An 18,200-nucleotide genomic window follows, 5' to 3' on the forward strand; every position below is an offset into this window, starting at 1 on the left:
AACTGGACATCCTGCCTGTTCATATTGGAGTTACCAGAAGCTCTGTCTGGTGTCTGCAGAATCCCTCTGACCTAGTTCCTTTACTTGAATCTTCCCAGATGGAGAATGTGCTGGGATAGCTGTGTGTGTGTGTTCTTCATGCCGTGTGACCTTTGCTTCTGTTCTTATTAAAATACTGTTGAAGGTGCTGGACTTTGCAGTCCTGGTTTACCTTTCTTTATGGTAATCCTATATTTATCTCTTAAGTTCCTTTGAGGCAACTAGTATCAAGGTAGAATAGTATCAAGGAGCATAGGTATTTGCACTCTTCTTAGTTAACATCGGTTTGGATTGCCTGTGCATTGCCAGTGAGGTTATTATAATGTAAAATAGCATTTAATCAAAGTGTTACTGATAAATGGATCACTGTGAGGTACATCATTAATTTTCAAGGCAGACAGGTTACAGGTTTAATAACTTCTTAAGGTAAAATATTTGGTACATGCTAATACCTGTGCCTGAAGAATATTAGTAGATAGTCCATAAAGGGGCAATTAATTGTATTCAGATGTAAGATTAGGCCAATTTCACATAAGTTTTTGACAGTTATTAGATAGTATTCTCATGCACTGAAAATAAAGGAAGAAAAATGCCGTGCTTCTTCTATCTGGGTGAAGAGACGGGGCCCACGACTCACGCTAGTGTTTGCTGGTCAGGATGTCTCCACGGGGTTTCCTGCCCTCTGTCGCCTCTCCACTCTTCCTGCTGCTTTTCTCCTCTCCCCAGCAGCCCTGGCCACACTTGGGTGTTTTTGATTTGATTAAATGTGCTATTTAACTTTTACTTTTTGTATTTTTTTTTTTTGTAGAAAATGCATCAGAGGCAGATTTGTGGCTCCTGAACAGTTGTACTGTAAAAAATCCCGCAGAAGACCACTTTAGAAACTCAATTAAGTAAGTGGAACTTGTCTTGTTTTTTCCCCCCCCAATTGTTAATAATCAAGGTAAGACTTGATTATTCAGCAAATTAGCCTTTCCAAGATTCCTAATATCTACGTAAGTATTTAGTGTGGATCAAAAAGGTACGAGTTGAACCTTTTATGATTACAGTGGTTTGAATTTATCTGATAAAAAATGAAGCTTTAATGGTGATTTTCCTAATGTTTTCCTAATGCAATTTGAACATTTGTGAAGTTAGCCCCTGGGTAGTTTGAGTATTTAAGTATTGATAATGTGGTCCTCTTAGGTGGCAAGTGTCGATTTTGTGAGATGCCCCCTTCTCTTCCCTCCCTCTAGCCCAGCTCTAGGTGCAGAAATGCCCGGCTGCCAGGAGGATGGATGTGGAGGGGATGGCGTAGAAATCCTTGCCCCTTGCTTTGTCCTCGCAGGTTAAACTGGAAGAAGTGCTGTATGTTCACATGTTCTCTGCATCTTCTCCCACCTATGTCCTTAGATAACTCATGACATCCTCATTCTATGTTTTTAGCCTCTCCAGCCCCACTGCCATCTTTTTTTGAGTGTGTGGTACTGGAGGTTGAACCAGGGGCATTCTACCTCTGAGGTTCACTCCCACATGCCCCCAGGCCTTTTAGGTTTCTCTTTTGGAACAGGGTCTTACTCAGTGACTAAGAGTCTCGCTATGTTGCCGAGGCTGGCTTCGAACCTGTGATCCTCCTGTCTTAGCCTTCCAAGTGCTGGGATTATAGGTGTGTGCCACCATGCCTGACCCTCTACATCTTTGCATCTGTATTTGAACATACCAGGCCTCATTAGCTCTTTAGAGCCCGTGAGATGTTACCCTGGGCTTTTTCTTGCCTTTCCAGCCAGACCTCTTAAGATTCTCCACTTCTTAAATTTACCCCCCTACTTGTTCTCCTCCACCCCTGCAGTGGTTCTTATTGTGAAATACTGTGTATGGACATGTACTGTTTTTGTGTGTGTGTGGTACTGGGAATGGAACCCAGGGGCATTCTACCTCCGAGCTATACATCCAGCCCTATTTTTTATTTTGAACAGGGTCTCACTAAGTTGCAAAGGCCTCACTAAGTAGCCGAGGCAGTCTGCAAACTGTGATCCTCCTGTCTCAGCCTCCCAAATACTGGGATTACAAGTGTGCACCAGGTAAAAGGAGAAAGCCTGGCTGAACATGTACTTTTAAAATAATAATAAACAGCACCAGCATGTACCACTCAGCATAGGAAGTATGCTTGTCCAGACTGTGGACACCACCATGTGTCACCCCCAAAAAGGAATCTTTATCTTTACCTTTGTGAGTCATTCCTCTACTCGGATTAGGAAATTTATTGTCTACTTACCGTATGTTGAATTGCCCAAACGGTATGTTGTTTAGTCCTGCTTTGAGTTTTATTATTTAGACTTATACTGTTGGTGTTCTTCTGAGATGTGCATTTTCCCCTCAGCATTATACTTTTAGATTTATCCGCTTTGATGGATACAGAATAACTCTGGCCACTCATAGTATTTCATTGAATAGATTTGCTGCAGTTTATCCATTTGATTATTGATATTGCTTCATTTTTTTCAGTGTTTTGCTTTCATGAACACTGCTGCTATGAATATTTTCAACATTTTCCCGGTGCACACATACAAGAATTGTTTTAGCATATGTACCTAGGAGTTGAAATATTGAACCACGATCCTCTGGTCTCAACCTCTGGAATGCTGAAATTGCAAGCGTGGGCCACCACGCCCAGCTTCTTTCTCCTTTTACCTGTGCAATTTTTTTATTTGGTGGTACTAAAGATTTGACTTGTGGACATTCTGCCTGTGAGCTTTACCTCCCGGCCCTATTTTATTTTTTATTTTGAAACAAGAGCTCGCTAAGTTATAGAGATCCTCACTAAGTTGCTGAGGCTGGCTTCAAATCTGTAATCCTCCTGTCTCAGCCTCACACGTACTAGGATTGCAGGTGTGTGCTACCACACCTTGTCTGGGCAGTATTTTAAATCATAATACTATAGTATACGATGAATTAAATAAAATGGAGCTGGGTGTGGTGGTGCACATTTGTAATCCCATTTCTGGGAACAGGAGGATCGCCGGTTCGTAGACAGCCTCAGCTACTTAGCAAGGCCTTTTGCGTCTTCGTGAGACCTTGTTTCAAAATAAAGAATAAAAAATAGGGCTGGGAGTGTAGCTCAAAGGTAAAATGCCCCCTGGGTTTCATCCCCAGTATCACCAAAGGGGGAAAAAAAAAGTATCTTCTGTGTTTGCTCCCTTGGTCTTAGAGGTTCATTTCTAGCAGCAGCTGAAGGATGGTCGGGTGTAAGGAAGAGAAGACATCAGTGCGGCTGTGGTAGTCCAGGTCCCAGGTCCTGAGGGTCTCAATGTGGAAGCGTGGGGAGTCAGAAGGAAGAGGTTGACCCAAGATAAAAGAATTCCTTATATTTTCAGCGTTGTGGGAGACGACTCCAAGGTCTCTGGCTAAAATGTAATAGGGCATTTCAGAAAGGGAGCTCATTTGAGGGAAGATGTGGTTGTCTGTGAACGTGCCATATCTGAAGTCCCAGCTGAATGTGACCAGGGTAATGAGTGCACTTGCCGTTCCTGAGTACCTTCTGTGCGGCGGTCACCATGCTGTGCTCTGTGAATTCTATATTACCTAGCTTGACTCCTGCAGCCCGTTGGTGAGTCCTCTTGGAGATTCCGGTTTTATTTTTATTTTACAGATGAAGTTCTTTGAAGACCATTTAGTTGCTAAATGGTGGAGGTGACATTTTAACCGCAGCAGTCTGAGTGTATATATTTAACAGTTTAATTATTCCCAGATGAAGATGTCAGCTAAGCAATTGTAGAATTGAGGCAGATAGCAAAGAAATGCAGATTTAAGGTTTTCACAGAAGCGACAGCTGAGTGTGCTAGTTCCCTGCACTGAGAATGTGAGGAGCGAGGAGCTCTTCCTGAGTTATGCAGGTTATGACGGGAGGGTATCAGTGGGGTGGACCAGGGTGGGGGTCACTTCTGGGGTCAGGATAAGGGAGAATCAGCCAGAGCAGAGAATGGCCTTCCCCAGATGCCACACGTTCAGAGAGAGTGCTCTTCTTTTTTTTAATGAGCATATCATATTTGCAAATTATGTATTTCCCCCTACAAGAAACATAAATTTTTTTTTCTTTTTTTTTGTGATGCTGGAAATTGAACTCGGGGACATTCTACTTCCAAGCTACACCTTTAGCCCTATTTTTTATTCTTTATTTTGAACCAAGGTCTCACTAAGTTGCAGAGAGCCTCACTAAGTAGCTGAGGCTGGCTGTGAACCTGTGATTCTCCTGTCTAATCCAGTTTGATTTTAAATAGCAAAAATTGAGGTAAGGACCAGGTGTTACAGTAGCATACCATATACCTCTGATCCTAAAACTTGGGAAGTTGAGACAGGAAGATAGCAAGTTTAAGACCAGCTCATGGTAACTTACAGGGGCTCTAATTAAAAGATAAATGAATAAAAAGGGCTGGGTGGCTGGGTGTGGTGTCGCATGCTTGTAATCCCCGCGCGTGGGAGGTGGAGACAGGAGGATCGCGCAGGTTCGAAGCCAGCCATGATGGCTTAAGAGACCCTGTTTCCAAATAAAGTATAAAAATAGGTGTCTGGGAGTGTACCCGGAGGTAGAAGGGCTTCCAGGAACCCCAGTACCCCCCCCCACGTGTGCGCGCGCGCACACACACACACACACACACACACACACAGAGGCTGGGGGAGCTGGGCGTGGTGATGCATGCTTATAATCACAGCATTTGGGAGCCTGAGACCGGAGGGGAGGATCGTAGTTCGCGGGCAGCTTTGGCTACTTGGTGAGGCCCTGTATCAAAATAAAAAGAATAAAAACTAGGGCTGGAGGTATAACTTGAAGGTAGAATGCCCCTGGGTTCCATCCCCAGTACCGGACAAAAACCACAAAACTACAAAGTCATTAAAAAATACTTAATCATATGTAATACTCTTTACAATTCTTCCATCAAGCAGGGTAGTACATTAAAGGAACCTGTGCCGGCCACCACAAGCTTTAAAGTGTCAAGAGGCTCCACGTGTGTGTCATTACTACTTCACGTAGCCATTCAAACACGGTATGGTTACCTTGAAGCACTTTCACAACACAGTTTATATCATCTAGAGCAAACCCACTAACAGTGATATTTGAGTTTGTAAATAAACTAAGAGGCCCTCTACAGCTTAAAGAGACCCCGTTTCAAAATAAGATAATAAAATAAGGCTGGAGGTATGGCTTGGAGGTAGAATGCCCCTCAGTTCCATTCCCAGTACCTTGGCTGTCTTATCAAGAATTCATAATTCTTGGATCTTAATCAATGAAACTGTATTAGTCACATGAAAGACAAATATTCCTCATTTTTCTTCGCTCCTGAAGAAAGGAGGTGCTCTTTGGGCATGGTGGCACAGGCATATAAACCCAATTCTCAGGAGGCTGAGACAGGAGGACTATGGGTTTGAAGCCAGCCTCATCAACTCAGTGAGACCCTGTTTCAAAGTAAAGGACTGGGGGTATAGCTCAGAGGTAAAATGCCCCTGGGTTCAATGCCCAGAATGAGAGAGAAAGAGGGAGAGAGAGAAGAAAGGAGTCATGTGCTTGGTGGCTCAAGAAACAAAATGAAGTGAGAAACAGTTCAAGATAAACAACTATGAAATACTAAGAATACACTGATATCAGATGACCAGATAAGATGACTCTCAAAAATGAGCCAGGAGCCTGGTGTGGTGTTAGGCATCTAAAATCCCAGTACTTGGGAAGCTGAGACAGGAGGATCACAGGTTTGAAGTGAGCCTCAGCAATTTGGCAAGCCCTCGGCAACTTAGCAAGACCCTGTTTCAAACAAAATAGGGCTGGAGGTATAGCTTAGAGGTAGAATGCCCCTGGGTTCAACCTCTGATACCACAAAAAATAACATTAAAATTAGAAGCAGGGTTGAGGTGGAGCCCAGTAGGTAAAGTGCACACCTAGCATGTTCAGGGCCCTGGGCTCCATCCTTAGAAAGACAAAGAAGAAAAGGGAGAGAGAAGATCGGCAAAATAAAACAATCTTTACGTGTAAGGAAGGAGGTCAAGGTTATGGAAAAAAAATCTCACCCTACTATCATAATTCTGCAACTTTATTTGGGCAAAGGGTACTGGGTGCAACAAAGGAAAACACAACATATCAAAAAATAGGGCTGGAGGTGTTGCTCAGAGGTAGAATGCCCCGGGTTCCCTAATACTCCCATCCTCCAAAAACAAACAAAAACTGGAGGTAAGGAATTTGCTGGACTATCTTTTGAACTCTAGAACCTTAAATGTTATTGCCTGTACTAATTTATGAAAATCAATCGCTAATGAGCACTGTGTTTATGGCAGCCAGTTGAAAGCACGTGATTTGGCAGCATGTCTCGGTTGCCCTGGCCTTGTTTTATCTATTATACCAATTTGATTTAGGCAAGATTGACTTTAACTTGAGGTGTTCTTGCGTAAATGAAAGAGATCAAAAGTTTCAAAACAAATTTCTTCTAATATGAGTATCAAATAAGAGAACTCCCTTGAGTGCTTTATAGAAATGTGGGATCTTTTTTCTGCCACCTACAGGAGGTCATCCAGAGGCTGGTGAAAATAAACACATCCTGTGTGTTCTGTATAAACGACAGAATAGGCAGCCTCCTTTGATCATAGGCCCACAGCCTCTGTTTGACCTTGTGCATTATTAATCCAAATGGGCACTGTGCTTTAGCCATACTGATAGTGGACAGACGGGCCATTTGGTTTTTGAACTGCCCTTTCCTTTAGAAACAAATGGCAATGCTGAAAGGGTGGTTTGCATATCTGAGGAAAATTACTTGCAAGAATACTGAAAATAATGGGAGAAATGGGCACAGGAGAAAAGGGATATTCACTTTGTAAACCATCTTTTTCTCCATAGGAAAGCTCCTTACATAGATTCACATTTGCACTGTGAAAATATTGTTTTATGTACATTAAGCTTTGTGTTCTCTATAAATGGAAGCTGGGGAAGGTATAAGAACATTCTTCCAACTTAAGTTCATAAAATAAAGTATCATTAAAAATGCTGACTTGTTAAATATAGGGAAGTGCTTGCCTTTCAGTAATTAATTATCCATTTTAAAAGAAAATAAAAAGCCAAATGATTTCATTGTTAACTAGATTCACTGGTAGGTTGTTATTTTTTGAACTAAAAGCTATTTTAATTTAAAAATTTTAATTAACATTTATTTTGGCATGAGAAGAAAAAAATACACTGGATTTTAGTGTGACTTTTGCAAGAAATAAGTTAGCTAATAAGTTATTTTTACATATGCTTATTTTTTAATTCTGGATTTTGACTTTTTGTTAAGCTTAGATATTTTAATTTTGGCCAGGAATGGTGGCACATCCCTTTAATTCAAGATTTTGGGAAGCTGAGACAGGAGGATTACCGAGTCGAGACTAGCATTAGCAACTTAGCAAGGTCTTCAGCAACCTACCAAGACACTGAAAACAAATAATGAAAAGGGTCAGGGGTGTAGCTCAGGGGTAGAATGCTTCTGGGTTCAATTTCTAGCTTTCCTCCCCCCAAAATATGAATTTTAACTTTTCTACTTTTATGAAATGACTTCTGTATAAGTTTTGTTTTTTCTTTTTTTGTAGTGCCAGGGATGGAACCCCGGGACATTTGTACCCCCGAGCTACACCCCAGCCCTATTTTTTAGTCTTTCTTTAAATTTTTGAAACAGGGCTCATTGAGTTGTGAAGGACCTCGCTAGGTAGCTGAGGTGGGCCACCAACCTGTTTCAAGTGTCATCAGCAGATACAGAGCGTCATTATATGCTTTCATTAGTCAGATCTTATTCCTCTAGTCACCATTGCCCACCAAAAAAAGTCAATATTGGACTATTCAACTTAACGGGTATTATTGATGAGTCATTGTTTTTTTAATAAGGTATTTTCATTTTTATTTTGGTGGTACTGGGGACAGAACCCTTCTACCTCCTGGCTACACTCGCAGACCTATTTGGAAACAGGGTCTCTTAAGCTAGCGTGGCTGGCTTCGAACCTGCGCGATCCTCCTGTCTCCGCCTCCCAAGCGCGGGGATTACAAGCGTGCGCCACCACACCCAGTGATAAGTTTTTTTTTTTTATCCAAACAGTGGTATGATTAATATGAATATATATTTTCTTACGATTTGTTTCCATGTTCAGATACATATAGACTGATTTCTTCCACCTCTTCCTTGAGCTGGCTTGCTTTCCGTGCTTCCAGGGCTCTGCTCTGGTGGCCTGAGGTCACCATCAGAAACTCCCCCGATGCGCCTCATCTTTCCCTAGCCTGTGCTTCAATTGGGAGTTTCTGCCTTGTTTGATTAGTCACATGGTTTTTTTTTTTTTTTCCCCCTTCCCTTCACTCCCTTTGGGAAGGATTCTTCTTCCTTCCCTTGAGCCCTTTCCTCTCCTTTTCTTAAACCCAATGTGTAAGTGTTGATTAACGTTCTTGGGACCCAGAAAAGCACTGGGTCCTCATGTTCCATCAAGTTATCGCAGACCAGACACACATCTTTTGAGTTTAATCCTTGCTCCTTGTCGCCGTCGCTGTGGTCTTACGGTTCTCATTCTCTCCCACTCTTTATACTTCAGTATGTTTTTAATCTTTGGTCTCAGCTTTTCTGTCCCAGTCCATGCTTTCTTCTTCTAACCTTTCCATGTTTCCTCCCTCAATTATAGGATATATAATTTCTTAGCATAAGAAGGTATTTTTAAATTTGTACCTTGCCCATCTTTTCCTACTTTTTTTTTTGCCACTCCTCCATAGAATTTTATCCTTCCTCATTATAAAGTTTTCCAAGTACATAACCTGTTACCATTGTGTTCTTCCTTGGTTGCTGAAGACTCGCTTTCCCCTAGATGCACACATGTGCTTCTGTGACTCCTCCCTAACAGCCCACCCCACAGTAATCCTTCCCGGTTCGTCGTTCAACTCCCGTCAAAGGCAAGAGCATCTTTCTTCTCACCCTCACCCCTCACCTCCAAGCTCTACCAAGGTAATCACCCTGACTTCTGGGCTACTTCCTTATCCCATACAAACGTCTATTGTTGCATATTAAATTTGGCCCTTTACCAGATTGTAAGCTTTGAGGCAGTCTTCGACTACTGTGTACTAAGTTTTCCTTTTCCTAGGAAACAGAGACCATTAGTAGACCAAATTGCTTATCGACTCTTACAAGAATGATCCCCAAGGTTGATGTCAGTCCCTTGTCAAAGAAAGGCCGTATATTTTCAGAAATGGGGAAAGAACATTGTAAATTTCAATATTGTGTCCTCTTTTAAGGCATTGTGCTGCTGTGCCTTTTATGGTTTGCTTACAGACTAGATGAAACCTGCCTCTCTTGTCCTAGGTGAGGTAAGAAGCTTGTGTTTCTCTCTGCTGGTCCAGCTGGCTTGCTCCAAGGATGCTGTGACAGGGCGAGGGTACTGCTGCTCACTTGCAGAAGCCACCTGGTGGTGCTGGCAGAAGCTGTGCTGTGCATGGCAGGACCCTGTTCTTCCCACCATGCTGAAGGAGCAGGGCCAGCCCCAGGGGCCTGGCCACCGGGTTAATGGAAACATCTTACCTTGAGTCAGGGATGGGACAGGTGGACAAACACCCAGTACCGCTTAGCCTTGAGTTTGGAACACAATGCAATTACAAATTAGGTTAAACTGACTCTTTTTTCCTTGGGAAAGGACTTAAACAACCTCATTCAGCTTTCATTGCATCAAAAATTCATTGTTTATAATTTATGTTAAGGATATTGTAGCTTATATATGTAATATAACTATATCAATATCACAACATTGCCTTGTGTTTTGTATCAAGTTGTTGAGTTTTGATGAGTGAACAAATAAGACCAGATAGACCCCCAAAGTTGAAAGAATGAAAAATCAGCCAGCTGTTGTGGAGGAAGAAGTATAAGTGTTGGAAAGGTTAGCTCAATGAAGTGAGGATCTTTGAAGAGGAGTGACACAGTTCTACAAGGACAATGAACCTGCCTTTTCTCTGTTTCTCTTCCTCTTTTCCCTCTCTCTCTTTCTTTTATTTTTTTGTAGTAGAGATTGAACCCAAGATCATTCTACCTCTGACCTTTGACCTCAGACCTAATATATTTTACATTTTGAAATAGGGTTTCACTAAGTGGCAGAAGGCCTCACTAAGTTGCTGAATTGGCCTCAAACCTGAGATCCTTCCATCCTTGCCTTCTAAGTTTGGGGATTACTGGTGTGTGCCCCCATGCCAGCAAGGCTGTCTCTTTACTGAGGTACCCTTGTTCTCTAGAGCACTTCTGCTAAATAGCATCATCTTATTTATTTTATTTTTTGCAGTACTGGGAATTGAACCTCGGGGCATTTTACCTCTGAGCTACACCCCCAGCCCTATTTTTGATTCTTTATTTTGAAACAGTGTCTGAGTTGCAAAGGGCCTCACTAAGTAGCTGAGGCTGTCCACGAACCATGATCCTCCTGGCTCAGCCTCCCAAGTACTGGGATTACAAGCGTGTGCCACCATGCCCGGCTTCACCACTTTATTTATTGAATTGAATTAAAAACTTGATCTATCTGATGAAGGCCCACTTGCCCTGGGTAAGTTGTTGCCTGTGGGTCTTCTTATCTGCCATATGTGAATTCCCTTCATTCACGTTTATTTAAGTGCCTCACAGTTCTGTCTAGTCCACTTTCTATTGGAGTTGGAGCTCTGTGTCCCCTCCCCACAAGCCAGTTTGGCATTAAGACTGGTATTATTGGAGGAACAAGGTTCCTGGAAACATACAGTGAACAGTTTCTTGTTGATTCCCCAAGTGATGGGTGAGAGTTATGAATGTCCAGAGCAGATTCTTAATTTCCTTTCTTGGCCTTTGTTGTTCCGTAACCATGGAAAGACATGGAAGTGAATGGGAAGGAAGGCAGACGCTTATCATGTGACATGCCAGGGAGAAATCTGATTGGAAATACACTGGAAAGTACGTCTCAGAATGAAGTCCACGGTTGACTTTGTAAAAGGAGAAAAAAAACAAAACCTAACAGTTAAAAGATTAGTAACTTAATTTGCACATCAGGAACAGCAGAATCCACTGAGAGGTAGTTAATCATTTCAAAATGCAAAACTGAGTTTATGTAGTTATCTGAAATCTTTTCGGAGAATAGCACTTTGCATATTTCATGACTACTGGTCCATCAACAGTTGCTTTGTTTTTGCTGTTTTATGCGGACTGAGTGAAAGAGGTCAGTGTATTCTGTACCGGCAACAGCTGGCTGATAGCATTGAATACTTACGTAATTAAATATATGTGTTGGCTGTGGTCCTAACAGCTCTGTAGGTGGAGGCTCTGGAAAGCATGCAGATACTTGCTTTAGCAGGATTAAAGAAGAAATCAGCATGATCTAAACCTGTTCTTTCAGCCAAGAGTGATTTCCTATTGTTTTGGTTTGAAAGACATTGTACTTATTCTTAGTGTGTGTGTTTATACAACAGCAGAGGGGAAAAAAAGGGGCTTTTTTCCTTTCTCCCTTTATTGTATGCTCCAAGTAGGCCAAACATGAATATTCCTAATTTTTAATTAGTCTTGTTTAATAATCGATAGTAAATGAAATTTGAAAAAAGATACGCTTTCTTTAAAACCATAGCACATGCTACTGACGTATTCAATATTAACTGTTTATGTTCTTTCCTTATGGCTGCACTTAGGTTTGGTGCTCTCTGGTCTACATTTATGAAGTTGCTGGTATATTAGAATAAATGAAGCCATGGGTATCTGTGATCCTGGGAAATTGGGTAGGAATGTCACTACCCAATGGTTGCTTTTACGTAGCTGTGGATACAAATTCTTCTCAGAGTATTTTTACCTCTTCAACTTTTTTTTTTTTTTGGTATTGAGGATCAAACCCAGGGGCATTCTACCTCTGAGACTATCCTGCAGTCCTCTTTTATTTATTTATTTATTTTTTTTGAAGCAAGATCTTGCTAGGTTGCTGGGACTCATCACTAAGTTGCTGAGGCTGACCTCCTGCCTGTGATCCTCATGTCTCAGCCTCCCGAGTATTAGATCATTAGCTCACTCTAAGGTTGCAGCCGATCCCTGTCCCACCTCCACAGACTGGATGGCACCTTTGTGGAAATCAGGTGTAGGTGGGATCCAACTTGCCTGTGTGTGTGGCTGCCCCATAAAAATAGTGAAATAAAAGTAAAATAGTATTTTAAGAGTGTTTTCTGTTTTCTGCATCCCTTTTCAGAGTTGCTTAGGACACCTCAGTCGTTAAGTATTCATTTATCTGTGTCTCAGCGCCCAGTGTAGGGGATGATGGTACAAGCTGCACAAATGGGTGAACCGGCTCCTATGTTTGCTTTCTTTGTATGTTTATCCTGATCTCCTCTACCCTACCTCTATCAGAACTGATGTCTTGCTCTGGGGATTCTCATAGAATCTTTTCTTGTATCCCTTTCTTATTAGGTTGTATTACTTTAAGTTTAGCTGCATGTCACGGAAAATCTAAAAAATACAAGCTAATTACAATTGTAGATTTTCTCCTACAAAAAGTTCACAGTAGGAAGTGGCTGGCTTTGGTTTTCAGTTCCAGGAGTGTGAAGGCTGAAGTCTGTAAAGTGTGTGTGTGTGTGTGTGTGTGTGTGTGTGTGTGTGTGTGTGTGTGTGTGTTGGTAGTGGGAATGGAACCCAGGAACTTTCTACCTCTGGGCTATGCTCCCAGACCTATTTTTATATCTTTATTGGAAAAACTGAGTCTCACTAAGTTGCCGAGAGACTCACTAAGTAGCTGAGGCTGGCTTCGAACCTGTGTAATCCTCCCGTCTCAGCCTCTCAAGTACTGGGATTACAAGTGTGCACCATGCACCACCACATCTGGCTTAAAAGCCTTTATTTATTTATTTTCTTTCTTTCTCTTTCTTTCTTTCTTTCTTTCTTTCTTTCTTTCTTTCTTTCTTTCTTTCTTTCTTTCTTTCTTTCTTACTGGGGTTGGAACCCAGGGGCTTTTCTACCTCTGGACTACACTCCCAGACCTATTTTATACTTTATTTAGAAACAGGGTCTCACTAAGTTGCTGAGAGCCTCACTAAGTAGCTGAGGCTGCCGTGAACCTGTGTAATCCTCCTGTCTCAGCCTCTCAAGTGCTGGGATTACAAGCTTGCGCCACCACGCCTGGCAATGAGCTTGTAATTTCAGTGTCTTTTTCCTAAGGGCTGCTGCCCTTCAGCCATCACATGTACTTTCCCAAAAGGAGGAAGTACCGAGGTGGGCATCCTACTGGACACTATTCCTTCTCCAAAAGAACTTTTTAGGGAGTCCTACTTAAAACCCTGTGCTTGCAGCTCACTGTCTGGAACCACATCAAAGAGGCCAGAAGTGGAGTGTTTTTATTTTTTGGATTTTGCACATTTTTGCTCCCCAAAGAACTGGGGTTGTTAGTAAAGAAAGAGTGAGCGTCCGTGGAGGGCTGCGTTGACATGTGTGCTACAGGGTGTAAGCACAGAGACGTGCATTCTGTTTGACTCTATCATTTAATAGGACTAATGCATCGGAGGAGGCCTGCAGCAGATCTGTGAACAAATGGTCCTTCTTTCTCTTACTGCCTTTATTCAGGACATTCAGGAAACAGCACAGATGACGTATGAAGTAATAAGAGTGGCTTAAATGTTGTACACATGTTAATAAGAGTGAGACTTACACTTATTTTCTACTCTAAAGAAGAGCAAAGGACCGTGTTTGAAATGGAACTTAAAAAGCAAGTGTGTATTTCTTTGCTCCTGAGATCGAGCTCTGTGGTACAATAATTATAATGCTAGCTTAGAAACTAGAAATTTTAAAAGAATTCAGACAGAAAACAAGAGTAGAGTTTATAATGACTACCATAGAGGCTCTTATCCAATTAGAGAATAGGTTGAATGAGAGTTAAATTTTCATTTTATAATTAAATGTTAAAAAACAGTATTTTATATAATTCTAAACTGTTTCATGTACAGCCAAGAACACGGTTTCCTTTCAGTGAGGTAGAAAGTTAGTGATTTATGTTTAACCTGAAGGACATGGAGACTAAGATGAAACCAGTAGAGAGTTGGCAAATTGGGAGGGTTTGGGATGCATTCTCTCTTTTTTATTATTTGTCTTATACTTTTATTGGTGCGTTGTAGGCTCACATCATACTGTCCATGGTGACAGAGATGTCCATGTGCCCAGCACTTGGCGAGCTTTCCTCTGCTCCCTCCACGCTCCCTCCCCTTCCCCACAGGATACTGAGGTTGGCCTTGGTGTTCTCACGTATGCTAATTCTCCCTCTCCCAGGCCCACCTCCCTTGTTTGTGCCATTTTTACTATTAGAGGGAAGTGAGGCTGCTGCATCCTCACCCTGCACCGTGACCTGCACATCCCGCAAGCATCTTTTCGTGTGTTTATGGAGACAGATTGTTGAATCATTGGCGTGAGCCACCTGGGCATAATTATGTCCTGGTCCTTCCTACTTTTGTGTTTTTCTTCTTAGGGTGTGTATGTGTGTGTTCCTAGCTCCTTTTTTTCCCAATGTAGTCGCACGAAGAAAGAAACTGACAGAATCACATGATAGAGACTGTTTTGGGAAAAATACAAATTAAAGTGGACGTCAAGGATGTCTTTAAGGATATGTTTTAGAAGTCAACAGCTCATCCTTTGTGCCAACCAATGATGTGCTTTCAAGCTCATAATTTTTTTTTCTATTAAAAGAGGGATCAGATAAGCAAGTTTATGGCAAAACTAGAAAGTTAAAGTTGGTGCTTTCCTTAAATGCCTGTCAATATTTTATGATAGCTACTGAAGGGAAAGATGTGGTTTTCTTCCAATGACAAAACGCCTTGAGTCAACATATTTTATAGTATTTTGGTTATCTATAGTTGAGACATTGACTAATTCACTGTCAATGTTTTTACCATTTTTGTTAATAACAAAGGATCCCATGGCAGTGACCAAGTACATTTTAAAAATAGCAATTAAGAAAAAACACCACGGGAATGACTGGTAGGTAGTCTACTGAAATTCAAAGAAACTTTAGAAATTTCCTTTCTTCTCCTCGGTTACAAGCTTTTGGTTATTTATAAGATGGTTGTTTATAGAGAAATTTAAAATATCCCAAGTTGGTAATGAGAAATAGGTGGCTTGAATAATAAACAGTATAATTAGGATATATATATATATGTATGTATGTATGTGTGTGCATATATTTTTATTGTGCTGGGGTTTGAACCCAGGGTCATTCTACCTCTGAGCTATACCCCCAGCCCTGTTTTACTTTCTGATTTTGAAACACGTTCTTGCTAAATTGTTAAGGGCCTTTCTAAATTGCTAGGGCTGGCCACGAACCTATGATTCTCCTATGTAATCTTCCTAATTACGGGGATTTTAGGTGTGCTCCTCGACAACTGTCCTTAGCGAGGACTTTTAAACTTGGAGTGATGGTGGGCCGGTGGTGGCCAGAGTGTATGTTTCTGGTCCCTTATCGTCCCACTGCCTTTGTGCCTGTGCTGCTGTTGGAGCTGTAGAGCTTGCTCTTGGAGGAAGAGGCAGATGCAGCCGAGATGCCGGGTCGGTGTTGGTGGGCTGGGGAGGGGCCATGTCTGTTTTTCTAGTGGTGATAGAGAGAGGTGGGTCAGAGGCCTAGAATCTGACAGGGAGGGATGCATCTTATCTTTCCTGTAGATCTAGGGCTGTGTTTCTGAAACTTAGACCTAATGATCCTTTTATAAAATGAGTGCTTTGCACCGTACCTTTCATTCTGACATGAATTCCAGGAATGTCATAATCTACCTATACACCGAGTTAAAAACCAGCTAACACAGGGCTCTGAATGTATTTAATCTATGGGAGAATGCACAAAAACCCGATCATATATTTCAAGGTAGAAATGCCGGGGCAGGCATACTTTAGAAGACTTAACGAAGTGGCTGGTGGAGCGCTGCAGAGAAGCTTGTCTGAGATTTGTGTGGCTTTAACGGCAGATATGCCAAGAATGGCATTGCCCTGAAGACCATTATGCCTCTCCAATATGGAAGACGACTCTTGCCGAAGTTCTTAAACCAAGTATGCTCTTTCCTGGATTTTCACAGAAGTTGAATCCCTAAAACTACAGAAGAGATACATCGTCTATAAAGTGGAGTTAGGTTCTAAGTAGGTATTTTTCTTCAGCAGAGAATTCAGAACCTGCAGGACATGTGGAATTCTTTGTATGGAAGAGACCTTTGGCACCACTGATCGGCTCTCTGAGTGGTAGTTGTGACCCACTGATCTGTGTCATGATCTAATGATTACAATTTCTGTATGGCTGGAAACACTAAAAAATATTAGAAATAGCAAAAAATAAGGATATATATATATATATATATATGAGACATAGATATAGAGTACCTTAAGTTTGACAACTCGATTAAAAAATAGCCAAAGGATATGACTGGATAATTTATAGAAGTGGAAATACTAGCAGCAAATAGGCATGAAAAGGTTTTCATCTTTACTAGTACTCAGGGGGATACATATTAAAATATAATACTATTTTTCATCCACTAGATTTTTAAAAAAGATTCAGTTCTTCTGAGAATATAGGGAAGTATTTGCTATGATTTATTACCAGTGGGAGTTTAAAGTACTGTAGTCTTCTGGGAAAGTGACTTTTCCATAGGTAGTATAAAATTAAAAAAAAATATATACTTGGCAATCCTGTGCTGTATGTTCTACAGATGTATGAACACACGCACACGCACACGCACGCACACGCACACACGCCTGCAAGGAGAGAATTTTACAAGTACTTTTGTCGCACCATTGTTTGCTGTAGCAAATCTTCACAGTGTTTTAGGATTCTCCTCTTTGGACACATGTTAGTGCATTTTACAGCAGCTGATCTTAGACTCTGTTCACACTGACTTGGCCAGATGAGAAGCAGCTGAGGACCAGGCCACCGCTGTATTCAGAGCATCTTCTTCCTCACTCATTGGTGATCAGAATGAAATACCCGTGTAGAACCCTTTCAAATGCCCAGAAATAGGCCCTGGTAATGATTGTGAAGTGATTGGACTCTGTCGCCAGTTTAATATTTAACTACCTTTTTTTTTTTTTTTCCTGTCAAAGGAGATTGAATTTTCCTACCTTTACTTTGTCACTCATCGACATATATCATTTGGCTCAATTTCGCATATTAACCTCAATATATTGGATTTAGAGTTTTTATCTAAAACACATGCTTATGCATTCTGGCCACTGCTAGATAGGATGGGATGTGTTCCATTTGGGAGCAAATGCCCTCTGCATTTTGATTGCAGCTTTTATTGACCTTGAAAACAAAACATACTCATCCTAAATGACATTCTTACAGGTTTTCCAAAGTAATTGTACCACACTTAGCCAGCCATTTTTATGTGATATGCTAAAGGAATGAGTACTCATTAATTTGACAAATATCTGTTGGTTGTTACAAGCTTTGACATTCAAAGACTAATGAGACACAGTCGCTGCTCTTGGGAGATGATAGGTTAGTAAGAAGTGCAGCGTCTCAGGTAATTGTGACAGAGGTAAATGTGGTAACCCTACGATGTGGATGATGGTACCTGTATGCATGTAAATACAGCTGATTTAAAACAGCCTGCGATGTTAATGAAGTGTACTCCTGCTGGCTCCATGCCTTTTACCGGACACCTCCCTGCCCCCAGTGATGGGCAAAATTGATCATTGCAGAGAACAGCAAGTTTGGAGGGACAGCTCTACCTCTGATTACTTTTCATATTTCAGAGATGTTATCAGAGTTCCTAGGTACCAGGCACTGTTCTCCCCTGACATTTTCTGATCTGCCACGTTGGTGTACCAGCTCAGTCTTCAGGGGAGATTCTGAAGTTTTCACCTTCTGAAGATAACTCTTGAGTCGCAGTTACCCTGCGTGGAGGACGTGTTTCTTCTCTGTGTGCCTTTTTTTCTCTTTCTCTTGTCTTTTTTCTCTTATGCTTAATTTTGACAATTTCAGACTAATAGAAAAGTTGCAAGTATAGTACACTGAATTGTTTTTTAATTTACTACCATGATTCCCCAAATGCTAACATACATTTATTTATTATTTATTTATTTATTTATTTATTTATTTATTTATTTATTTTTGCGGGTCTGAGGATGGAACCCAGAGGCATTTGACCTCCCAGCTACATCCCCTGCCCAGTTTTTTTATTGTTTATTTTGAAA

At 41.3% G+C, this 18,200-nt stretch overlaps 1 protein-coding gene across 1 annotated transcript in view; it reads left to right on the forward strand.

Annotated features, from left to right (window-relative positions):
* The window catches only part of CDKAL1 (CDKAL1 threonylcarbamoyladenosine tRNA methylthiotransferase), a gene marked incomplete at both ends in the record, with an annotated part of 604,736 nt that overhangs the window by 100,232 nt on the left and 486,304 nt on the right, over positions 1 to 18,200 (forward strand). Inside the window, one exon of the mRNA XM_080710287.1 lies at positions 848 to 932. Within this exon, the coding sequence (XP_080566413.1) occupies positions 848 to 932 (85 nt within the window). The remainder of the gene's footprint in view (positions 1 to 847; positions 933 to 18,200) is intronic.

Source organism: Muscardinus avellanarius, assembly GCF_963383645.1.
Source record: "Muscardinus avellanarius genome assembly, chromosome: 14".
NCBI classification, from domain to species: Eukaryota; Metazoa; Chordata; class Mammalia; order Rodentia; family Gliridae; genus Muscardinus; species Muscardinus avellanarius.